The sequence below is a fragment of the Ornithorhynchus anatinus genome, chromosome 11 (assembly GCF_004115215.2).
Source record: "Ornithorhynchus anatinus isolate Pmale09 chromosome 11, mOrnAna1.pri.v4, whole genome shotgun sequence".
In the NCBI taxonomy this organism is placed as follows: domain Eukaryota; kingdom Metazoa; phylum Chordata; class Mammalia; order Monotremata; family Ornithorhynchidae; genus Ornithorhynchus; species Ornithorhynchus anatinus.
Window position 1 is genome coordinate 56,188,749 of NC_041738.1, and position 25,599 is coordinate 56,214,347.

The 25,599-nt window shown below is 53.7% G+C and overlaps 1 protein-coding gene across 1 annotated transcript in view; it reads left to right on the top strand.

Moving 5' to 3' along the window:
- ZBTB16 (zinc finger and BTB domain containing 16) overlaps window positions 1–25,599 on the top strand; it is a 143,870-nt gene that overhangs the window by 113,511 nt on the left and 4,760 nt on the right. Inside the window, exon 4 of the mRNA XM_029074864.2 lies at window positions 20,614–20,784. Within this exon, the coding sequence (XP_028930697.1) occupies window positions 20,614–20,784 (171 nt within the window). The remainder of the gene's footprint in view (window positions 1–20,613; window positions 20,785–25,599) is intronic.

Here is a 25,599-nt window from a genome sequence, read left to right on the forward strand (position 1 = left end):
TATGGCCCTATCTCTCTGTCTCTGCCTTCATCCCTGTCTCTGTCCATATCTCTCCACCATCCCTGACTCTCTCCATGACCCTGCCTCTCTGTCTCTGTCTCCACCAGTCCCTGGCTTTCTTTATGTCCCTGCCTCTCTCCGTCTCTGTCAGTCTCTATCTCTCTCTCCATCTGGGGGAGCCCAGGGTGGGGGTGGGGGTGGGGTCCAGAGGGTGCTGGGATGTCCTCACATACTGGCCCCCAGCTCTCCTCTGGGGAAAAATGACCTGAGACCAGGGGTGTGGAGGGTAGTCATTCCTGATTTCACTGCCGGCTCACCCTGGACACCACCCCACCCCCCCCGCCAATAAGGCATCTACCCCATCAGGAGTCTCTGAGCTGTGGTACGGCCACCTCTGCTCCAAATTCCCGACCCAAATTGGAAACAGGCCCCAGGCCCCGCGGCCCTGAGAACCCTCTTAAAGTGTCCCCCGCCCCCTTTGCCTTCTCAGGGCAAAGAGGTGGGGTGGCCAGGGTTCAAGGCACTAGAATTCCAGTTTGGGCTAGTGAGCTCCCGCTTGTCCAGGATCAAGCCCACGGGACCGAGCTGGGCTGAGCCAGGCCAGAACCCCCTGACCCTGACCAGTTTTCCCAAGTAACGGCGATTTCTCGGGCAAAGGGAAAAGGCCCCTTGCTAAAGCTACAGAAAAATCTCTCTTGTGCTTTAACGCAGGATGAAGCGGATTAAGGTGGCCATATTTAACCTCTGACCCTGACACAAAGGCATGATCAAATTTGGTTACCCAGAGGCGCGCCCCTGCCCCCTCCCGGCAGCCCGCTCCGGCTCCGTATCTTAGCAAAGGTCTTTGGGGAAAGGAAAGGTTTAGAAATCTATTGTTGTTTTTAGAGCTGTTCCCAGCCTGCTCACTGAGGCTGAGGTGAGTGTGAGGAGGGAGATGAAACAGGGTAGCTGTGGGGGTGGATCAGGGCTCGTCCCATCCCCCCCACATCCCGCCCCCCCCACATACACACCTTCTCCCACTCCCCCATACTTTGAGCTTCCCTATGTGGCCCTTTCCCTCTCTACTCCCTCCCTGCTCCAGGCCCCCACTTCTCCTCCTCCCCCCTCGGCAGCTGCTCTGGACAGCAGCTTCAAGGAACGCACTCCAGTTGGGGTCGGGGGTTTAGGGCAAGAAAACCTGCCAACCCCCCCCGCCCCGCCCCCATGAAAGCCCACTCCCTTCTCTCATCCTGATAATTCCCCTGAGATTTTTCAGCTTGTGGGGAGGGACTGATCTGGGGAAGGATTTGAGGGAAGTATGTGCAAGGAGGTAACCCACCCAACACTTTGTGGGTTGAGGTGAGGGATCAAAAGACGTGTGTGTTAGGGGAAGAGGCAAAGACCGGAGGAGACAGAGACAGAAGAGACAGAGACAGACGGTGGAAGACACAGAAAGAGTGAGAGGGAAGACAGAGGCAAACCTAGAGAGAGATGAGAGACTGAGTCGCAGAAGAAAGAGGCAGAGGTGGAGAAGTAAGATGCAGAGGGAAATGAGGAGTCAGAGATGCAGGGAGAGACAGAGAGAGGCAGAAACAAGCAGAGACAAAGATGAGGATGGTGAGGAGGCAGAGAGGCCCCCTAGTTGAGTTGCCCATGAGGAAAGCAGGAAAACTAGCTTGTCAAGGGGCTGACCTGCCGGCTGGTCGGCGGAGGATTGGGCTCCCGGAATGCAGGACTCTATTTACAGTGTTGCTCCCCCCACCCCCCACCCCCTATCCCCCACCCCCACCGGGGCCCGGGCTGGGGCCGGGGCCGGGGCCGGGGCCGGGGCAGGGGAGCGCGCCCCCGGCATGTGATTGATTATCTGGTATTTACGCCATTGAGGACTTGTCAGCGGTTTGGGGTCAAGGGGTCATCTCATGTGTCTTGCCGCAAATCCAGCTCCTTTGTACAGTGCCGTCCAGGCCAGCAGCTCACAAAACGGCTTTTTCTTTTCCTTGAGAAAAAGGGGAGGGGGAGGGGAGCGGGGGTGGGATGGGGGGGAACGGTGTCAATGAATTTGTTTCAGCCCTTTCTGAATGGTGTCCTTTTAATTCCAAAGAACTTTTAATTACAAGTAGCAGGAAAATTCACCTCGAGAAGGTTTAACTTAACTTTTCTAGTTCCTTCCGTGGCCCTCAAGAGCTGGCTGGGGGGATCAGTTTGGGATCTTCCCCCATCCTTCCTCTCCCCAGTGGCTTTAAGGTTTGATCCCCACAAGGGCAGCTAGGGTGGGGAAGCTTCCCACCAGCTCCTACTCTCCCATATCTCCTCATCCTCTCTGGGCCTGGTGGGCCAGGGTCTCCCATACTAAACAGTTTAACCATCATCCTTCCTGCTTCAGTTTAATTCCAAAGGCATTCTGTGTTTCCACCATCACCCCAGGGTCCTGGCCCTTGGAGGTCCCCGACTCTAGGATTGAGCCTTCCCAAGAACACTCGGTACATTCTGTGAGGGGAACTGAGACCAGGAGAGAACTGGCCAGAAGTCCCTCAGAGGCATTAGTGACCAGGGAAACCCAGCTCCCCCCTTCCCTGGCGGAGCCCTCTCTGTCCCCATCTGTTGGTGGACCAGGGACCCCCCCCCCCGCCCACCCTCGGGTCAAGGGTCAGGAATCTGGGGGCGCTGAAGGCAAACACAGCCCAATCAGTTGAGTTCCTATTTCAACCCAGGAAAGAATCGTCTGTTATGCCTCTTAATGAGTGCTGTAAAAACAAGTGCTGGCTCTAATTTTATGAATGGTCCTTTATGATTGTACCTGAGGGCCAGAGAATTGTCCTACAACAAAGGCTCATCAACTCAGCCAGGGTTAGGCTAAGTCAGAAAAATCATAATAATTTAGTAACTTGGTCACAACCTTGGGGCTGGGCTGGTTCTTCCTCCTCTTCTTCCTCCTCCTCTCCTCTTCTTCATCCTCCTCCTCCTCCACTTCCATCTCTTCATCCTCTTCCACCTCCTCTTCCTCCTCCACTCAGATTGACACCTGGCATCCAACCCAATTAACTTGTATCTGATTAATCTGATTAACATGAGGAGAAGCAACATGGCATAGTGGATAAAGCACGGGCTTGGGAATCAAAAGGTCATGGGTTCTAATCCTAGCTCTGCCACTTGTCTACTGTGTGACCTTGGGGAAGTCACTTTACTTCTCTGTGCTTTAGTTTCCTCATCTGTAAAATGGGGACTGAAACTGTGATTCCCCCCAGGGACGGGGACTGCGCCCAACCCGATTTGCTTATATCCACCCCAGCGCTTAGTACAGTGCCTAGCACCTAGTAAGCACTTAACATATACCATTATTATTATTATTATTATTGTATCTATCCCAGGATTCAGTACAGTGCATGGTACATAATAACCACTTAACACATAGCACAGTTATTATCATTATTATGGGTTAGGGAGATTCAGGAAAGTCTTCTTTGAGATATGGCCAGGTGCCCCTTAAAGGAAGGGAAGGCAGAGGAGTTGAGTCCCTTGGGTGGGTGTTGTGAGAGGATCTGGCCAGTTTCTCCTACAACAACCCAACCCACACACTTCACTCTTCTAATGCCAACCTTCTCACTGTACCTCGATCTCATCTATCTCGCCACCAACCTCTCACCCACGTCCTGCCTCTGGCCTGCAACACCCTCCCTCTTCAACTAAGACAAACCATTACTCTCCCCCTATTCAAAGCCTTGCTGAAGGCACATCTTCCCCAAGAGACCTTCCCTGACTATGCCCTCCTTTCCTCTTCTCCCACTCCTTTCTGCATCGCTTTGACTTGCTCCCTTTATTCATCCCCCTCCTCAGACCCACAGCACTTATGTTCATATCTGTAATTTTATTTATATATAGTAATATCTTTCTCCCTCTCTAGATTGTAAACTTGCTCTGGGCAGGGAACGTGTCTGTTAAATCGTTATATTGTACTCTCCCAAGTGCTTAGTAGAGTGCTCTGCACACAGTAAGCGCTCAGTGAATATGATTGACTGACTTTGGGGAGAGGAGAGAGACAAAGAGGAGAATGACAGAAAAAGATCCGCCCATCCCTGCTGGATTCCCTGCTCAGTGTTGTTTACACGGAAGGCTAAGGGCTGGCAGGTAAACTCCTGGCTCTTTGGACCTAGGCACATATGTCCCAGAGAGTTTTTACTGAATTATTATTTCAGGAGCAGACAGCTATCTGGGGCTGGGGCTGGAGCTGTGGGCTGGAGGCAGGGGAGACCCAAGAAGAGCCCAGAGGAGGAGCCAAGCCAAGGAAGGGGGATTTTATGGTATTTAAGTGTTCACTGCATGCCAGGCACTGTACTAAGCACTGGGGTAGACGTGCTAATCAGGTTGGACATAGTCCCTGTCCCACCTGGGGCTCACAGTCTTAATCCCCATTTTTACCGATGAGGTAACTGAGGTACAGAGAAGTTAAGTGACTTCCCCAGGGTCCCACAGCATATCAGTGGCAGAGGCAGGATCAGAACTCAGGTCCTTCTGACTCCCAGGCCCGTGCTCTAACCACTGGACCATTTTGCTCCTCTGGTTTGAGAGGGAATGGGAGGTGGGGGCCCTTGGGAACCCTGGCAGGACCCAGGGATATCTGAAAGTACTTCTGCACCCCCCCCACCACTGCCATAATTTGGGGAGGTAGGAGACATTCCCCCACTTTACCATAGGCCTGCCTCTTCCTTATAACTCACATGGTTGCTCTGCTCCCCACAGCTGGTCAGGTAAGGATGGGAAACAGCATGGCCAAGTAGAAAATACATGGGCCTGAAAGTCAGAGGACCTGGGTTCCAATCCTGGCTCTGCCAATTGCTTGCTGTATAACCTTGGGAAACTCACCTAACTTCTGTGTGCCTCAGTTTACTCAACTGTAAAATAGGGATTAAATCCTACTCTCTCCTACTTAGGGCTTCAGTGGGACAGGGACTGTGTCCACCCTGAAAAACTTGTATCTACCCCAGTGCTTAGAACAGTGCTTGACACACAGTAAATGCTTAACAAATACCATAAAAAAGACCATCCATGGTGGCGGGGCATGGGGGCTGAGTGTGGCCCCTGATCTAGCCTGCTTCCCCTGCATTGTTTCTACCTCAGCTTCTGGTGGGTCTCCAAGACCCTCCAAATCTCCAGAGTATGACTCTAAAACTGCCCCCATAGTCCACGACTGTGGGGACGTCCAGCTATGCGGGCAGTGGGGCCCACACCCCTGGGTTCCAGTTGTGGGGGCGAAACCACGGTTCCCTGACACTTTCTGGGCTGAAGTCCCAGCTTCGCTCACCCCCTGGCTCTATACACATCTGGGCTGGAAAGACCCCACATGGGGGGTTTCTGTCAGATTTTCTGCACGGCCTGCCTGCTGTCCCCGAAGGCGGGCTAGCCCGGCCTCGTTGAAGCCCGACCCCTATTCCATCCCATCCCATCCTCTGACAACATGATAGGACCCCATCTGTGGTTTCCTCTCTCCCAGGTAATAATAATAATAATGTTGGTATTTGTTAAGCGCTTACTATGTGCCGTCTAAGAAATGACGGGGGGAGGGAGGTAAGAATAGAAGGAGACGGAGGGAGGGATGGACCGTCAGGGGAAACGAAAGGAGGAGGGGTGGTGGGAGGAATAATAATAATAACAAAAATGTTGGTATTTGTTAAGCGCTTACTATGTGCAGAGCACTGTTCTAAGCGCTGGGGTAGACATAGGGGAATCAGGTTGTCCCACGTGGGGCTCACAGTCTTAATCCCCATTTTACAGATGAGGGAACTGAGGCACAGAGAAGTGAAGTGACTTGCCCACAGTCACACAGCCGACAAGTGGCAGAGCTGGGATTCGAACTCATGAGCCCTGACTCCAAAGCCCGTGCTCTTTCCACTGAGCCACGCTGCTTCTCTATGCACCTGGCCCTCCCTCACACTCCCCGGTTTTCGAAAGGAACCAATGTTACCTGCTGGTTATGGTACCCCGGGGTGAGGAGGACAATCCCTCCACTGGACCCACCCACCCTCACCCTACCTGACCCCTGCTCATACTGGTCAGGCAGGCTACGATGCAGAGATTCCCCCGCCCTATCCTTGCCATAGCAGGGATTGTGAGCCTCCACAAAGGGGGCCCTGGGGATGATTTGGGGACAGGGGATGAGTTGGCGGGCAGGGGCTGTGGGGGCTTGCCAACAGGCAACCTGGGAGCGACAGGATAAGATCCGGGGTACTTTTACAGTGGGAGAGAGCCAAGTTATCTTGTCTGTCTCGACTGGGGAGGGGAGGGGAAATGGACCTGGGATAGACTCGGGGAGAGGCCCAGCTAGTCCCACCCCAAGAGAGAATGCCGCCCGTTTTGCAGGCCTGCCCGAGGCAGGGGGATAGACGCCATGACCTTCCCGCAGAGACCTCTAACTGGGGTGGAACCCTGCTGGCCTTCAGACTAAATTTGCCCTGGCAAGCGGGCTCAGGTTGGCAAAGAGCTGAGTTCAACCTCCCTGCCCTGCCCGGCATTCTTTCCATCTTCTACAGCAGCGCGGCCCTATTCATCTCCCACTCCCTCTTGACAGCCCCCGGCCCCACACCACTCCCCGCCCCCCGCAACAAGCAGGTGTTTCCAGCCCCCTTCCCCTCCCCCAGCCCAAGGAGCGGTCACTGCCCAGTCCCGGGCAAGGCCTCCAGGGGGCGCCGGGGCCCCAGGCATCAACTCTGTGCTAAATCCGCCCCCCCGACCCCCAAAACAGACACCGCCCCCCACCACCATTCCATCCCCCGAACTGGGGATGACTGGGCTTCGGGCTCGGACCCAGGGGGGTCTGGAGACAGTCGGACAGAGCCAAGCAGGACTTGTGACACAGGCAGAGAGACAGTTGGAGACAGGCAGACCCAGAGAGGCAAAAGCGCCCCCCTGTGGCCATTTTGATGGTGACACGAGGCCACCGTGACCCTTGGGGTGGTCGGGCTGAGTGTGGGGTGTATAGGTCGGCTGCAGTCTGTGAGGCCGCGGGGCTCCTTCAGTCTCCATCTCCATCCCTCGGCCCTTCAAGTCCTGAATCCTCAACCCAGATTTCCCGGGGCCCGAGCTGTCATGGGAGGCCGGGGAGGCTGAAGAAGGGCAGAACGGGGAGGCGTGGAGAGCCCCCACAGGAAACTAAATGGGGGTGGGAAGGAAAAAGAAAGCCAGGCGAGAGGGTGACATTTGAACCTGTTTCCATTCAGTGCCGGGGTTTGGGTTAGCTCTCAAGGGGAGGAAGGGGCAAGATTGGGATGTTTGTCTGGATTGGATGCGCAACTAGTCTATAGACTTCTTGAGGGCAGGGATCGTATCCACCAACTCTATTGTATTATACTCTCCCAAGCACTTAGTACAGTGCTGGACACACAGTAAGCGTTCAATAAATATCACTGATCGGTGGAAAAGGAAAAGGTTGATGTTGGAGGTGAATTGGAGGTAACTTTGGGAGATAAGGCCAGCCGTCGGATGACTGGCCAGGCCCAGGCAAGGTGAAAAACCCTGAATGCAGGGGTGCTAGGGAGATCAGGGTTATGGCAGCATGTAACCCTGCCAACAGGGGAGAGAGGAGAAGAGACTCTGATGTGATGGGTTCTAGCCACTGGGAATCTCCCAGGCACCGGGCAGTCTGGTTAAACAAAGAAAAGAGAAAAAAGAAAATGTAGGCTGGTTCTTCTCTGCAAGCCTGGGGAAGCTGAGGCCCAGAGACGTTAAGGGTCTGGTCCAAGAACACACAGCTCCACAGGAACTAGAACTCAGGACTTCTGAATCCCAGCCGAGGGCTCTGTCCAGCAGACAGTGAAGAAGTATCAGAGGGCAGGGGCAGACAGTTAGTACCTGGGGAGAGGTGTTTGGCAGCTTGTGATTGTGTGTGTCGGCCATTGGCTGGACTGGCTTGACCACTGGAGTTTTGGAGAGAGAGAGGAGGGATCCTGGAGGCCTCATGCCTTAGAGTGAGGTCTGCCCAGGGGGGACTCTTCTTCCGCAATAGCCAGCGGACATGTCTTCCAGGGCCTAAATCCACATGACATGGACTATCTCCCCCAGCTTCCTCCTCACCCATCGTCTTGTAAGCTCTGACCATTATCCCATGACTCTGCTGTCTGACAGGCTGTCAGTTTCATATCCAGCCTCCATCCCTGCAGCTTCCCCCCAAACCCAGGAAGTCTCCCTCCCTCTCACTCTGGCAGCAGGAGAGACCCCACCCCTCCCCCTTACCCATTCCCTCACCCAGTGGAAGCCCGAGACTTTGGTTGGAATAGAAAGTGGGAGGAAGTGGCAGGGTGGAGATGGATATCTCGCCAGAGGGTTGAGGAGGGCTAGGCTGGGCTCTACCCCTTGGGCCCCAGTGAGGGGAGTTGGTCATGCAGGGATGGGGCTGGATGGTCATTTTGGGGGGAGGGTTTGCTCCACTCACCTGTCCAGGTGGGCACCCGGGCTGATGGGCCATCTGCAGCCAGGTGCTCCCTCTCCTCCCCTTGGGGAAGCTGGGGCTAGCGGCTCCCCCATTCTGCCTCTCTGGGGGGGGGGGCTCAGGGCAGTGGAAGAGACTTACCTGAACCCAAGAAAGAGGAGGGTCCTTGTGGGTAATGCGGTAGAGGGGGAGAGGCTGGGCAAGGGTTTCCCCGGTCTATGTCTTCTAGACTGTAAGCCCGGTGTGGGCAGGGAATTTATTGCTGAATTGTACTTTCCAAGCGCTTAGTACAGTGCCCTGCACACAGTAAGCGCTCAATAAATACGATTGAATGAATGAATGTCTCCCAAAGAGGGCTCTGTGGCCAGACTTCCAGAACCCACCACCTGCCATCGTGTTCTCCTTCTCTTCTACCTCCTTCTCTCCGCCCCCTTCCCTCCCAATCCTCTCCCTCCCTGGCCCCCTTTCTTTTCCCCTCCCCCTCCCCCTCCTTGTCCATGGGCCTCAGTACAGAAGGGGACCATATGGCCCTTTGTGGACGGATTCAGTCGTCCTGGTACAGTAGCCACTGCTGTTCCCCGGGCGTCAGCTGCCCCCTCCCTCTCCAACCCCCTACCTCCCATTCCCCCTGCCAGCCTGGAGTCTGGGGGAGTCTGGGGAGTGAGTTTCAGGAGGAGGGGGGAAAGCAGGGTGCTGAGGTGGGGGGATTCTTAGGGAGAAGGGGTGAGCCATTCTTCCACGACACATACATGCACAAACACACGCACACACACACACACACACAGGTCCTCAGTGTCACACCCACAGGACACTCAGACATCCACTCAGGCTCCTCCTTACTGTTAAGGCATACACACACTCTCAGTTTTACACACACAGGCGCACGCACACACGCACGCACGCAGTCACACTCACCGGGAAAACTGTTGAAGTGAAGTCAAATGTCTCAAAGTCAGATCCTTTTTAGTATGAATTTGCTGTGTCTCATTCTGAGCACTAATTCCAATTTAATTGCAAGTGGCCCGAAGCCTCTTCAATAGGGTAACAAATGGTTTGATTTTGTAAACTTCATCAGACTGCATTTTAAATGCGACACAGTAGCCCAGCTCGAATGCCAATGAAGCACTGAAGTTGCTCTCTGTTTACTAATTATCCGTTTTTACTCTGAGCCACGCTGGCTGGCTTGTCTGATTAAATCGGATTTGTGGGATAGAGAACAGCTAGCAGAGTTTTCTCTATAGTAAACGAGATTGAAACTATGCGCCGCCTGGCTGCACACTGTAAATTATATTTCCTTTTAAAGGGGACGTGTCCCTTTTATTTCTCCGGCGTCCCTGCCGCATATTAAACTTTACGGTACAGAAACGGGCTCCTCATCCAGTCTGTTAGCCAGCACTCTGTGTGCCGACTCTCTTCTCTCTCCCTCTCTCCCTTTCTCAAACACACACTTTCTCTTGCTCTCTCCTCTCTCCTCTCTTGCTCTCTCACTCTTCTATTGCTCACACTTCTCTTGCTCTCTTTTGCTTTCTCCTCTCACTCTCCCCGCCCCCCTCCAACGCCCCAACACACACACTCTTTCTCCTCTCTTGCTCTCTCCTCTCTCTCACATTATCTCCTCTGTCATTCTCTTCTTTCTCTCCTCTCCTCTCACCCCTCTCTTACTCTCTCTTCTCTTTATCCTCTCCTCTGTAAATGTCTTTCTTGCTCTCTTCTCTTTTGCTTTCTCACTCTTCTCTCTTCTTCCTTGCTCTCTTTTGCTCTCTCGTCTCCTGCTCTCCCCCTCTCACTCTCTCCTCTTCTCTTTCTCCTCTCTTGCTCTCTCTCCTCTCTCACACATTCTATTCTGGCACTCTCATCTCCTCTCACTCCTCTCTTTTTCTCTCTTCTCTTTATCCTATCTTTCCTCTTTTAATGTCTCTCTTGCTCTCTTCCCTTTTGCTCTCTCACTGTCTCCTCTTTTCTCCCTTACTCTCCTCTTTTGCTCTCTCCTCTCTTGTTCTCCCCTCTCTCACACGCCCCTCTTCTCTTTCTCCTCTCTTGCTCTCTCTCATTCTCTCCTCTGTCACTCCCTCCTCTCCTTTGCTCTCTCTTCTCTTTATCCTCTCTCTTTCTCTCTCCTCCTCTTTGTACATCTCCCTTGCTCTTGCTTTCTCCTCTCTTCTCTCGCTTCTCTTCCCCAGCAGCGGTGGGTGAGGTTGAGGGGTCTCTGAAACTGCACAGAAGTCAGAAGACCTTGTGGTTTGAGAATCCACAGTGGGGTTAAATGATTGGGAAAACCTCCCCCTCCAACTTCCCACTCTCCCCACAGCCTGGGGCAGGGGCCAAGGAAGAGGGGAGAATTTAACTTCAGAAGGACACTGAGTCCACTAGAAGAGGATTCTGCCTCTCACGGGTCATAGTAGAACTGAGGAACATCCAGCCCCTGACTCCCTCCTACTCCCCTCCCCCCACTCTTCAGAGGAGATGGGGTGACAGGTGTGTGTGAGAGAGTGTTGGGGGGGAGAGGACAGGGAGTGATTATCTCTTTCCCAAATGTGACATCTGAAGCCAAAGGCCCAGAGGCAGAAAACAACAGGAAGAGAGAAATAGAGGTAGAGAGAGATGATTAGATGACAGATAAGTAGAGAGATAGATCACAGGGAGAGAGAAACAGAGAAATGCAGAGAGAGATGGACAGAAAAATGGTAGCCAGTAGACAGCTAGAGAAACAGAGACAAAGACACACCGAGAGACAGAGACAGAGAAAGGCCCAGACTGAGTAATGATCAATGGGAGACATAGAGAGATTGATAATAGTGAAAAGATACCAAGAGACAGAGACACATAAAGAAGGATGGTGAGACAGAAGGTGGTGAGAGAACAAGGAGGCACAGACAGATCAGAGAGAGACAAAGACTCAGAGAAATACAGAGATAGGGAGAGTTGGAGACAGAAATGGTAGGTGGATAATACAGAGACAGATGCGGAGAGAGAAACACAGAATCAGGTACAAATTTAAAATCAAGATAGAGACATGGAAAGACAGAAGGACAGAGACTGAGAAAGAGAGGCAGAGTGATGAAGACAGAAAGGCAGTTTGACAGAGAAACAGAGGCAGAGGGGAAGAGATACAGGGAAAGGAGAAAGAGAGGTCTTGGGCAGTTCTCGTCTCTAGACTGTAAACTCACTGTGGGCAGAGAACATCTCTCTTATATGGCACCCTCCCAAGCGCTTAGTACAGTGCTCCACACACAGCAAGCACTTAATATGACTGATTGATTGATTGATAAGAGCAGGGGGGTGGCCCTTGGAGGAGCACCAAACTCTAGTGCTCAGATCCCAGTGCTCCCTGATTCCAACCCCCCTCCCCACCCTCTCCCGCTGGAACCCATCTTTGTGCCTGCAGTTTTTATATTTCAATTTGCTTTTGAGAGCCCTGCCAGGATTAATGGTGGCCGAGCTCTCCCCTTCCCAGCCATTGTGTGCGGTACAGTACAGGCCCGGCCGCCGGGCGTCCTGCGACCGCCCGGTTACCGTGGGGATGAATGGCTCTGCCGCCGCCAGCCCCAGACGCTCTCCTTTTAATTGTTGACAGTAAAAAGCATTTAAATGCTGCTTAATTTGTAATCATCTTCTGGGGGAGAAAAGGAGAGGAGCCATTAAAATGTCAGCGAAATGGATCCATGCTTCTCTCTCTCTTTCGGTTGGGTTTTGTTTATTTATCCAGGGCGATTTCTCTTGCGGGGCCCCTCCGTTGTCAGATATTTAAGTGGCTCTGAAGCAATCGGCATTTCATTTTATTTCGGATTTCTCTCTCGGACTCCAAAAGGGGGAGGCGGGGAGGTGGCTCTCTCTCTCTCTCTCTCTCTCTCTCTCTCTCTCTCTGTCACCCTCTATCGGTTTGTCTCTCCGTCTATCTGTCCGTCTCGCGAATGGTCAGACTCCCTCTTTCTCTCGGTCTCTTGTTTCTTGGCCAATCGATCAAACTATCAGTCGTATTTACCAAGCACTTACTGTCAGTCAGTCCATCATATTTATTGAGGACTCAGCGTGTGCACAGCACTGTACCAAGCGCTTGGGAGAGGACATTGCAACGGAACTGGTAGACACATTCCCTCTCTGTTTCATCCTGTCTGCTTCTGTTTTTTCTTAAGTGCAATGGGGCAGGCCAGTCCACAAAACCAGAGATTTAGGAAAAATGTGAATTGGGTGGGTGGGGTCCAGGGCTGCTGTGTGTGTGTGTCCAGGGGGAGGGGGGCGCGTGAAGAAATGTCTTATTTCTCTCCTACTGCCCCCCCTCCCCCGCCCCACACAGGACTCCATAGAGCTGGAGTCTCCATCCCAAACCTTGGCTCTTTTGCCTGGGCGATCTCGCTTTCTCCTTCCTCACTATGGACCCCGGAGTCCGTGAAAGCCTGTCCCTGCATCCCCTCAATCAATCAATCAATCGTGTTTATTGAGTGCCTACTGTGTGCAGGGCACTGTATTAAGCACTTAGGAGAGTACCATATAACAGGGTTAGTAGACACATTCCTTGCTCACAGTGAGCCTTCATTCACTGTCCCATCCACAAAGACTCCTCGCCTCAGCTCTGGATCCCCTTCTGGCGGGAACACCTGTTCAGGACACCCCTAGCAGTCCCATCCAGGAAGGGGGGTCCCCAAATACCAGCCCTGCCTAAAGGGGCCTTTGACCCAGTAAGACCATGCCAGTCTCTACAGCATTTCCCATAAGTTGGGGCCGACAATATGCCCTCTCCCACCATGTATAGCCTGCAGCGGCTAATGTGACTGCAGCCTGGACTGAGATACCCACTGGTGACAAGATTGGGGGCCTTGGTGTTCAGACAGGCCAGCAAAAACAGGAAAGGTTTATATCACGGAGGAGGGGTTCCTGTCACCCTCCTCTGGGGAGTGGAAGTTCAGGCAGGGCTGTTGGCTTTTGCTGGAGGAATGGAGGCCAGAGAAGGGGGAAAAGGGTTTTCAAAATCAGACTTGCCACAAGGGACAGAGGTTGCAGGGGCTCCCAGTCTCCCCCCTACCCTGCCACCCCATAGTCCTTCAGCCCACATACTCTGGCCCTTCCCCTTTCTCTATTTCCTCCTGGCACCCTCAGTGCTGCTGGATCCAGGACCCCAGAGGCAGATTCATCCCAGGCTCGGGGCTCGGGGCACCCCCAACACCCACATCCGTACCTGCACCCACACCAACGACAGCACTCAGATTGCACCCGTACCTGCACCCACATCCATACCCGCACTCACACCCACAGCCACATTCCACAGCCACACTCCCGCACCCAGGTCCACACCCACGCTCACACCCACACCTACATCCACACCCGCAATCATGCTTGCACCGGCCCCCACGTCCTCACCCTCACCCACACCCATGCTTGCACCCACATTCACATCCGCACCCTTTCATTTCGCAGGGAGCTCCGGGCAAAATCCCTGCCCTTCCCCGCCGTGGCCCGGCAACAAGGAGGAAACTGGCTGTGTTGATTTCTCTCTCTGTGGACTGTGGACCAGTGACCACTTAGAAACTAGTAAAACTGTGACCCGTCTCCATAAGGCTGGCTATCCACCCGTGGTGGTGATGTTCCCAGAAAGGGAAGGGAGGCTGGGGGAGTGAGCTGCAGAAAGAGGAGGAGGAGAGAGGAGGAGGCAGGGAGAGGGGAAAGGGGTGTTGAGGGTAGAGGCCTGAAGGGAGGCTGTAACCACGGTCGGCCCCTTCTCATCTTACCCCTAGCCTGGAGGAGGAGGCTGGGGAGAGGAGGGCCATGTCTCTTGCCATAGTCCCCGGATGGGGATGGAGGAGGAGTTTGCCTAGCGCATGTCAGAGAAGCAGCGTGGCTCAGTGGAAAGAGCCCGGGCTTGGGAGTCAGAGGTCTTGAGTTCGAATCCCGGCTCTGCCACGTCAGCTGTGTGACCGTGGGCGAGTCACTTGACTTCTCTGTGCCTCAGTTACCTCATCTATAAAATGGGGGTTAACTGTGAGCCTCACGTGGGAGAACCTGATTACCCTGTATCTATCCCAGCGCTTAGAACAGTGCTCTGCGCATAGTAAGCGCTTAACAAATACCAACATTATTATCCCCTCCCCCTCCAAAGCAGACATCCCCCCTCCACCCCCGCCCCCCGTCTCTAGACTGTAAGCTCATTGTAGGCAGGGAATGTAATTCTTCATTGTTGTACCGCACTTTCCCAAGCGCTTAGTCCAGTGGCCTCCACACAATAAGCGCTCACCAACTACGGTTGAATGAATGAATGAGTGAATCCCCCAGGGGCCGGTCTCACGCCTCGGGGCACAGGCCCTCCAGGGCTGGCGGGCCGAGGCCGAGGCCTGCCTGCCGGCCGGCCGGACGGTGGGTCCGGCCAGGACTGGTCCCTCGCGGGCCAATTAGTTTCCCAAGGTGGGGGCCCGCCTGGCCGCAGCGCATTCGTTCCGGGCCTTGCGCCGGGCGGGCCCATTGTCCGGCCTGGGCCGCCCCCGGCCGGCCCCATTGTTCCGGGCCGCGGCGGGGGGCGCGCGGCGCCGATTGAGCCGGACGGACGCCCCGCCGGCCCCCGGCTTCTCAGCCCCAGCTGGCCGAGGTGCTTAGGGCCTCGGCCCCGCTGACCTTTGGCCCCGCGCCGGCGGTTTGAAAGTTACAGACCCGAGGGCTGCATAGCTCTCCGGATTTACCCGCCCCGCCCCGCCCGGATTTTTCTCTGCAGACCCCGAACAGCTCGGCCCGCCGGCTGAGCTGGGAGGGGGTCTTTCGGGGTGGGGGAGATAGGGGGGAAGGGGCTGGGGAGAGGTGGCTGGGAAGAGGGTCTTTCCGAGGGGGAAGGGACTGGGCCAGGATCCTTCTGGAGGAGGGGCTGAAAAGATGGGGGGGAGGCTGGGGAAGAGTTTTTGGGAGGAGGGGGAAGGGTCTTTCCAAGGGAGGGGATGAGGAGGGGGATCTTTGGGGAAAAGGGGCTGAATAGGAGGCCTTTGGAGGGCGGAGCTGGGAAGGGGTTTTCTGGGGAAGGGGCTAGAGAAAGGGTTTTCGGGGGGAGGGGTTGAGGAGGGGGATCTTTAGGGAGAAGGGGCTGAAGGGGAGGGCTTTCGAGGGCGGGGCTGAAAAGGGGTTTTCTGGGGGAGGGGCCGAGGAAAGGTCTTTCGAGGGAAGGGAACTTTGGGAGGTAGGGCTGGGAAGAACGCCTCTTGTGGGGGCCGAGAAAGGAGTCTCTCGGGTGGGGAGGGTCTGGGGAGGTACCTTTTGGGGAGGAGGCTTTCGGGAGAGCTAGGGAGTTTTGTGGGAGGCCTTCCTGAGGGACACCCACCCGTTGGCAAGCCCACCCCGGCTCAGCCCAGGGCAGTCTCCACCAGTGCCACCCGGATGCCCGGAGGATTGCGTGGGGGCCCTGGGCCTCGTCTCTCCCACTCGAACCCTTTGCTCACCTCCTCCCTACTCCTTGGAACTCCCTCCTCCTTCAGGCCTTCCAGATCACTGCTCTCCCCACACCTTCATAGTCTTTATGAAATGCCATCTCCTCCAGAAAGCCTTCCCCATTTACAATCTATCCAATCATTACTTCCACACTGAACTTGCTCACAGCTACCCACATCACTTCTGTACATAATGACTTTCATGAGAAGCAGCATGGCCTAGTGGAAAGAGCTGGGGACTGAGACTCAGAGAACCTGGGTTCTAATCCTGCTCGACCACTTGCCTGCCGGGTGGCCTTGGGCAACTCATGTAACTTTTCTGAGCCTTAGTTTCCTCATCTGTAAATTGGGGATTCAATTCCTCCTACTTAGACCGTGAGCCCCATGTGAGACGGGGACTATGTTCAATCTGATTATTTTGTATCTACCCCAGTGCTTAGTACAGTGCTTGGCAAAAAGTCATCACTTAACTACCACAGTTCTTCTTACACATTAATCTCTTTAAGAACTCATTCCTCTACATATCCATCATCCATTCTTGTCTTCCTCTTGCTATTTTTTTTCTACCATCTAGATTGTAAGCTACTAGATTGTGTCTAATAATTTCATTGTATTCTCCCAAGCGCCCAATGCAGTACTCTTCACACAGTAGGCATTCAGATATTCTTGATTGATTGGCTGACTGATGGACTGGCCTCAAAGACAATCAACCCGAGAGTCAGGGTTAGGGACAGTTGGATTGTAAATCCGTTAGATTGCAAACTCCTTGAGGGAAGGGGTCGTGGATACCAGCATTGGACTCTCCCAAGTACTTTGAACAGTGCTCTTCACACTGTGGGTGTTTAATAATTGCGATCGATCGACTGACAGAGAAGCAGCGTCGCTTAGTGGAAAGAGCCCGGATTTGGGAGTCAGATGACATGGGTTCATATCCCAGCTCTGCCGCTCGTCTGTTGTGTGACCTTGGGCAAGTCACTTCACTTTTCTGTGCGTCAGTTACCTCATCTGTCAAATGGGGATTAAGACTGTGAGCTCCACGTGGGACAACCTGATTATCTTGTATCTACCTCAGGGCTTAGAACCGTGCTTGGCACATAGTAAGCACTTAACAAATACCATTATTATTATTATTATCATCATGCAGAATGAGTTTAATCCCAAACCGAAGCAGCCAATGCCCTATCTACCCAGGATTAGCACTAAGGACTCTGATCTCTGCAGCGGTAATCATAATAATAATAAAAAACTGTGGTATTTATTAAGTGCTTACTATGTGCCAGACACTGTACTATGTGCTGGGGTAGATACAAGCCAATTGGATTGGACACAGTCCCTGTTCCATGTGGGGCTCAGAGTCTCAATCCTCATTTTACAGATGAGATAACTGAGGCCCGGAGAAATGAAGTGACTTGGCCAAGGTCACACAGCAGACAAGTGGTAGGGCTGGGAGTAGAACCCGTAACCTCCTGGCCATGCTGCTTCTAAATCGCTCCCTCTTCTCTTCTCTTCTCTTCTCTTCTCTTCTCTTCTCTTCTCTTCTCTTCTCTTCTCTTCTCTTAGTCTCCCTTACTTGTGTTCTCATAACTGAAAATCTCTGAGAATACTGTTGCGTTTGACTCAAAATGAAACTCTTAATGTTATCATTATTATTATAAGATCATATATAATAATGATAATTAATAATAATGAGTGGTATTTATTAAGAGTTTACTATGTGCCAAGCTCTGTGCTAAACGCCGGTCAGTCATAGTCCCTGTCCCATATGGAGTTCACAGTCTTCACAGGGTGGAGCCCTATGGACATAAAGAAGTATTTAAGACCCCCTCCCGGGGTTCATTCATGAAATGTAGGGGATTCATGAATATGTTAACAAAACACTCCTCCTCCCCCCCAAAAAATAAAGACCCATGTGTTCAGTCTACTAGCTTGCAGTCTATGCCTCTCCCTCATTAGGCAAGCAGCTATCAGCATGTCACCTCTAACCCACCAGGCTTGGGTCTTGACTCTTCTCCTGGCCCACTTCAACCATTCATTCAATAGTATTTATTGAGCGCTTACTATGTGCAGAGCACTGTACTAAGCGCTTGGGATGAACAAGTCGGCAACAGATAGAGACAGTCCCTGCCGTTTGACGGGCTCCATCAGGAGTCCAAAAATAATCACCCAAGAGTCAGTGAGAGCAAACTGGCTTAGGGGAAAGAGCTAGGAGACTTGGGTTCATTCACTGATTCATTCAATAGTATTTATTGAGCGCTTACTATGTGCAGAGTACTGTACTAAGCACTTGGAATGTACGAATTGGTAACAGATACAGTCCCTGGCCTTTGACGGGCTTACGGTCTAATCGGGGGAGGCAGACAGACAAAAACAATAGCAATAAATAAAATCAAGGTTCTAATCTTGCCTCTGCCCTTTGCCTGCCATATGACTTTGGGCAAGTCCCTTGAGGTCTCTGGGCCTAGGTTTCATTATCTGGGGATGAAATGCTCCTTCTTCCTCCCACTTGTACTGTGAGCCCCATGGGGCCCAGAGACTATGTCTGCTCTAACTGGACTGTGCCTACCCTAGCGTTTAGCACAGTGCTTGACACATTGCAAGTGCTTCACAAATACCACAGAGAGGAGCCAGGGGTCTGAATCGAAGGAAGCCAGGACCAGGGTGTAAGCGGCTGGGAGCTGTGAGGCAGGCTGATGAGTCGCCCTTGTTTTTGGAGGGTCGGGGGTTGGGGAGGGGTGTTATTTTCCTCCCCCCCGCCCCCCCATCTTCTCCATCCTCTTAAAATGCAGACTGAGCCGTCGTCGCCGGCTGCCTGTGAGTCACCCTGGCCGGCTGGTCTCCCGCACACCCGGCGGTTGCAGACAGGCGCATCCTTGAACCGCAAATACAGAAAGGGAAAGGGAGAGAGGATGGAAGAGTGAGGCGGAGGGGCTGCGCCGAGGGTCTCAGCCGGCAGGAAAGGGGCAGGCGTGGGGGACCGGGACGGGATATTTAATGAGCGCTTACCGTGTGCACAGCACTGCGCTAAGCGCTTGGGAGACTACAATAGAAGATCATCAGGTCGGAAGTAGAATACCTGTGTCTTACGGGAGGCCTGCATGTCAAGGAGATGGAATCAGGCTTATTCCCTTGTGGTTTCTGAGTTCGTTCATTCATTCATTCATTCAATCGTATTTATTGAGCTCTTACTGTGTGCAGAGCACTGTACGAAGAGCTTGGAATGTTCAATTCAGCAATAAGGAGAGACAATCCCTGCCCACACCGGGCTTACAGTCTCGTAGGGATTGTCTCTATTGCCGAATTGTACTTTTTAAGCGCTTAGTACAGTCTCTGCACACAAAAAGCGCCTCAATAAATATAATTGAATGAATGAATGGAGGTGCAAGGTGCAAGATCCCCCTCTCCCGCGCCAAGACCAACCCCACTTGTGATCCTAATGGGCTGGATTTGGGCAGAGCCGGACTCGTCCCCTCCTCCCCACGGGGGTAACGGCAATTTGATGTCACACGGATATCTACTGCCGCCCTTCGTTCATTCATTCAAACGTATTTATTGAGCGCTTACTGTGTGCCGAGCACCGTACTTAGCTCTTGGAAAGTGCATTTCAGCAACAACTGTGTCTTGGGTAGGGGTGCACAGGCTCACGTGGAAAGGTATTGGGGGGTGGGGGGATTGTGGGCTGGGGCAGGCCTGGGAGAGGGGTGCACACGGCAGGGGCCGTGCACGCGTGGGGCGTGGGGGTCCTGCGGTCGGACATTTCACCTTTCGGCCTCTGCCCTCGTCTGCGAAGCCTATATTCTTACCCCACGGAGGAAATCAGCCCCCCAGCTAAAGCTAAATCCTCTCATGACAAGTTCCTTTCCGGCTCAGGGGCTGGGGGTGAAGTCCCGGGAGGTGCTAAATCCAGGGAGGTGAGGTCGAGGGGGAATTTGGGGGAAGGGGGAGGGGTCGGAAGGCTCCAGGCCACTCACGCCTGTTTAGCACCTGCGATCGGGTGAGCAGGCGACCCCTCTTCTGTTTCGTCCTTCCTCCCCGGGCCCGCTCTGCTCATTCATTCATTCAATCGTATTTATATAGCGCTTACTGTGTATAGAGCACTGTACTAAGCGCTTGGAAAGTACAATACAGCAATAGAGACGATCCCTGCCCACCACGAGCTCATAGTCTTGGGTGTGGGGGGACAGACATCAATACAAATGAACAGATGTCAATATAAATAAATAAAATTAGGGATATATAAGCAGCATGGCCTAGTGAACAGAGCCCGGGCCTGGGAGTCGGAAGGTCATGGGTTCTAATCCCCGTTGCCACTTGCCTATTGGGTGACCTTAGGCAAATCACTTCACTTCTCTGTGCCTCAGTTCCCTCGTCTATAAAGGGGTGATTAAGACTGTGAGTCCTGTGTGGGACAGGGACTGAGTCCAACCCGATTACCTTGCATCTACCCCAGCGTTTAGGACAGGGACCTGGCACATAGCAAGCGCTTAACAAATACCATCGTTATTATTATTGTAAGTACAACGGATGGACAGGTGGGTCCCTCCCAGGGAAGGGGCTAGGGACCTTGGCGCCCACCGCCTCCATTCGGGGCCGGGCCCCGCCCGTCGCCAAGGAGATTCCGGCCAAGCCCTCCATCTAGGCCTCAGTTTCCATCAGTCAATCCATGGTACTTATTGAGCGCCACCTCCACCATTCCCGCCCCGTTGTGCTAGGTGCCCCCGGGCCTCGCCCCCGCCCCTTCTGAGCCTCTCTTGGCTGCTGTCTCTCCCCGAGGGTCTCTCCCAGGGGTCCCGACGCCCCTCACTGTCCCTGTCTCCCCAGGCACCGACATGGCCGTCTTCTGCCTGCTGTGCGGAAAGCGCTTCCAGACGCAGTCGGCGCTGCAGCAGCACATGGAAGTGCACGCGGGGGTGCGCAGCTACATCTGCAGCGAGTGTAACCGCACTTTCCCCAGCCACACGGCCCTCAAGCGCCATCTGCGCTCGCACACAGGTAAGCGGGGCCCGGGGCGGGCCCCGAGCTGGCCGTCAAGCGCGGTGAGTAGTGCTCCGGGCTGCCCGGAGACCTGCGGTCTACGCCGGTTTCGGCCTTCTCCCCTCCCATCTCCTCAGTGGCCTTGGGCGAGTCGCTTTGACCTCTCTGGTCCTCAGAGTGGTCATCGGTAAATGAGGGAGGGGCAGCCGGCCTGCCGTTCCCTGGCCTGCCCTCCGCGTCCCGGGAGGCCGGCGGGAGGGGCCGGTCCCGCAGAGGGGAAGGGGCGAGGAGGGAAGAGGGGCCCAGGACCGCCCGGCCTAGTGGCCAGAACATGGGTTTCGGAGTCAGAGGACGTGGGTTCTAATCCCGGCTCCTCCACTTGTCTGCTGTGTGACCTTGAGCAAGCCACTTAACTTCTCTGTGCCTCAGTTACCTCATCTGTAAAGTGGGGATTAAGAACTGTGAGCCCCCTGTGGGACAACCTGATCACCCTGTATCTACCCCAGCGCTTAGAACGGTGCTTGGCACACAGTAAGCGCTTAGCAAATACCACTATTATCATTTCCTCTTTCCGTTTCCAGAAGCAGATCTGTCCCTGCCCCATGGCCAGGGCAGAACGGGCCCCAGTCACTGAAGGCCAGAAAAGTCCCGGACGGAGAGGAGTCCGCCCGAGGGGCGGGACATGGGGTGGGATGGGGGTGGGGGCTCTAGAGTGCACCCACAATTAAGCAGAGACAAGCTTTCTTACATTATTTCCCCCGCACATACATGAACATCATGTCCCCTACCTTGTAAATACACTTGGGCATGCATACCTACACTAGTACTGTGACACATACCTAGCATGTGCATCCCTACCCATGTACTATCATCTACATCCGTGCTCACCCTGGCACACGTTCACTATCTACAGTGGCTCACCCTCACACTTACACACATGCACCTGAGCCCTTACTGTGAACCCGGTGCTGTAGTTCATGCTGGGGGAAGGCACAGAATGTTCACAGTCGAACTCAGGCACTCGCAATCTCGTCCAAACTCTCACCTGCCACATATACATTCACTCACACACTCACACCCCTCGTAAACCTACCGACACTCACACACTCCTACTCCTTTGCACACTCATCATCTCACTCATCGACTCCTTGTAAAATCGCACACGCTCACACACTCAAACTCCTATCACCTTGTACGTTCCTCATTATCTCACACTCAGACTCCTCATAAATTTACACACGCTCACACATTCCAACTCCTACTCCTTGGCACACTCATTATCTCACACTCACAGGCTCCTCGTAAATTTACACACTCAAAAACTTGTAAACTCCTACTCCTTGGCATACTCATCTCCTCACACTCACTCAAACACTCCTCGTAAATTTACACACTCCCACACTCCTCATAAAGTCCTACTCCCTTGTACACTCCTCATTATCCCCCTCCCCCATCAGTTTACACACACTCCTCATAAATTCGTATTCCCTCACGCATTCCTCATTAACTCACCCTCACTCACACACTCTTCGTCGACTCATGCGCTCGAACACTCTTTCCCATAAACTCACATTCATTCATTCAAGTGTATTTATTGAGCCCTTACTGTGTGCAGAGCACTGTACTAAGCGCTTGGAAAGTACAATACAGCAACAAAGAGAGACAATCCCTGCCCACACCGGGTTTACAGTCTAGAGGGGCGGGGGAGACAGACATCAAAACGAGTGAGCAGGCATCAATATAAATAAATAGAATCACTGGCACAAGCATGCACCCATCAGCCCGCGCTCATTCAGGCACATTATCCACGTCTTGTCCCCTCAAACCCACTCGTGCTCATTTGCAGGTTTTACACTCACTCGCCATCTCAACCCCTCGAGGGTCACTGTCGTTCCGGGCCCATTAGCGGTCTGGCAGCTGGCCGCCGGCTCCTGGTGTGGACAGTAATAATAATGATAATAATGGTGTTTGTTAAGCTCTTATCATGTGCCAAGCACTGTTCTAAGCGCTGGGGTAGATACAAGGTAATCAGGTTCTCCTTTGCGGGGCTCACAGTTTTAATCCCCATTTTACAGATGAGGTAACTGAGGCCCAGAGACGTGAATTGACTTAATAATAATAATGGTATTTGTTAAGTGCTATGTGCCATGCACTGTTCTAAGCGCTGGGGTAGACACAAGGTAAATAAATAGGTTGTCCCACGTGGGGCTCACAGGCATAATCCCCATTTTACAGATGAGGTAACTGAGGCCCAGAGAAGTGAATTGACTTGCCCAAAGTCACCCAGCTGACAAGTGGCGGAGCCGGGATTAGAACCCACGACCTCTGACTCCCAAGGCCCCTGCTCTTGTCACTAAGCTCCCCGACTCCGCTGCCCAGGGGGGCCGCACGGCGCGGGTGGGCGGGGAAGAGCCCGGGGAGGGTCAGGGAAGGGCCGGAGGAGGGGTGGAGGAATGGCCGGAGGGTGGGGGGTGGGGGTCGGCGGTCAGGTAGCCGTCCGGGAGCCGGGTCACAGGTGCACGGCGCGGGCCGGAGGGGCGCTAATTAGTCCCGTTTGTCCTGCACTTAATGTCGAGCTCATTAAGGAGGCTGCGGAGTTAATCAACATTCGGCAAATTGGATTTTGAGTTCTGCAGCCGGGTTTGTGGACACTCCGGAGCCCCCTGGGGGGAGGATTAGAGGCCGACTCCTTCCTCCTCTCCCTCCCTCCCTCCCTCCTCCAGGACCCTCCTCCACTCCCTCCCTCCTCCAGGTCTTTCCCCCCAACTCCCTCTCTCCTCCAGTTCCCTCCTCTCCTTCCTCCTCCACTCCCTCCCTCATTCGTTCATTCAGTCGTATTTATTGAGCGCTTACTGGGTGCCCGGCACTGTACTAATCGCTTGGAAAGTACAATTCAGCAATAATGAGGGACTCTTCCTGCCCACACTGGGTTTACAGTCGGGGGGGAGAGGAGGGGCGGAGACAGACATCAAAACAAATAAACAGGCATCAATATAGATTACTAGAATTATAGATATATGCATATATGCATATGTCCTGTATATATTCATTCAGTAGTATTTTTGAGCGCTTACTATGTGCAGAGCACTGTACTAAGCGCTTGGAATGTACAATGTACAATTCAGCAACAGATAGAGACAATCCCTGCGCAATAACGGGTATCTATGGAAGCTTAGAAGTCCCGAGTCTCTGTTGGGTCACTCCAATCACCCCTCATGTCACCCACACGGTCCCGGCCCTGACTGTCGTCCGAGAGATGTCAAGAACACACTCAGATGTATTTCAAGACCCAGAAACACACGGACACCTACACTGACACGTGTGTCCTCACAGACACACAGACAAGGGTGCCTTTGTAGACACCTACAGAGACACCTGTGCCCTCGTGGAAACTCACAGACACGTGTGCCCTTGCAGACACAGGCAGACACGCATGGCTTCCCAGACACAGACACGTGTGCCCTCAGACACATCGACACATGTGTCCTTGCAGACACAGACTCGTGTGCCCTCTTAGATACGCAGAGAGACATATGTGCCCTTGCAGACACAGAGAGACACGCCTGCCCTCCCAGACACACAGACACACGTTCCCTCACCAACACACACAGACATGAGTACACGTACAGACAGATGTATCCTTGCAGACACCCGAGACACATATGCCCTCACAGGCATACCCAGAGCCAAGTGTGCCCTCACAGACCCACACAAAGAGACCCACATGCCCTCCCAGTCACAGAGAGACACACACACACACACACACGTGCCCTAGCAGTCACATGTGTAGCCCTATTCCCCCAGAGACACCCTTGCCCGCCTGACTGGCGCCCATCCAGAGAACCCGCCGGCTGTAGATCTGCCTCCAGGACCAAAGTCTGGATCTGTCCAAGCTGTGGGAAGCGATGGGGGGTGGGGACGGGGGCGGGCATGGCTGGCTGGTGGGGGCGAGGGCCATGGAGGGGACTTGGGGACCAGACCGAGCCCCATCGAGAAGGGCTTCGGGGCAGGGCCCCGGGTCTGAACTCACTCCCTGGGGTGCCTTCTGCCCCCCATCCACCCACCCACTGAGGGCTCTCCTTCCCCCACACCTCTCCCACCTCTCCTCTCCCCCCAACTCCACCTAGAACGGATAGACTCCTCGAAATAAAGATTTATGGGAGATGCAGGGACCCTAATTTGGGGGGCGGGGGGGCTGGTTAGGGGCCCGAGGAGAGGAGGGTAAGGGGGGAAGAGTAAAATATCATTTTATAGAGGAAGTGCAGGGGCAAGCCTGTGAGTCTATAACGAGAAGGAGAATTTATGCCGAGGCACGAGCGCGGTTTGACACGGGGATAATGAAAAAACGTAGGTCATTGTGGATGACTTAAACCTTCGGCAGCAGAAGCAAATGTATGAAATGCAGAGGACATTACACGGCTGGCAGCTCGGCACATCTGCAGTGGGACAAGTGAAATACAGGGAGGCCATTCTTTCCCATAAACCGGGCTGGCTGGCAATGCAGCCCCGAGAAATTGTAATTACAGTGACAAGACGAATCAGCGATATTTAAATATTCATGAACGAAGTCTGGGGTGATCAATCTGTCTTTATTGTCCGCGCCTTCGCTCCGGTAATAAATAAGCAGAGAGACCGCGTCGTCCAGCTCCCAAGCCCCCACCCTGGGTGTTAAGACCCTTCCCATCTGGGAGCCCATGTGAGAATCTGGGTTGGGTCTGGGTTGGGATTTAGGGTGGGGGGCCTGGGGATCCGGGGGCGGGAGTCTGGGTTGGGTGCTGAGTTGAGTTTTAGCGAGATCAAAGTGAGGGTCCGGGGTGGGTCTAGGTTAGGGTC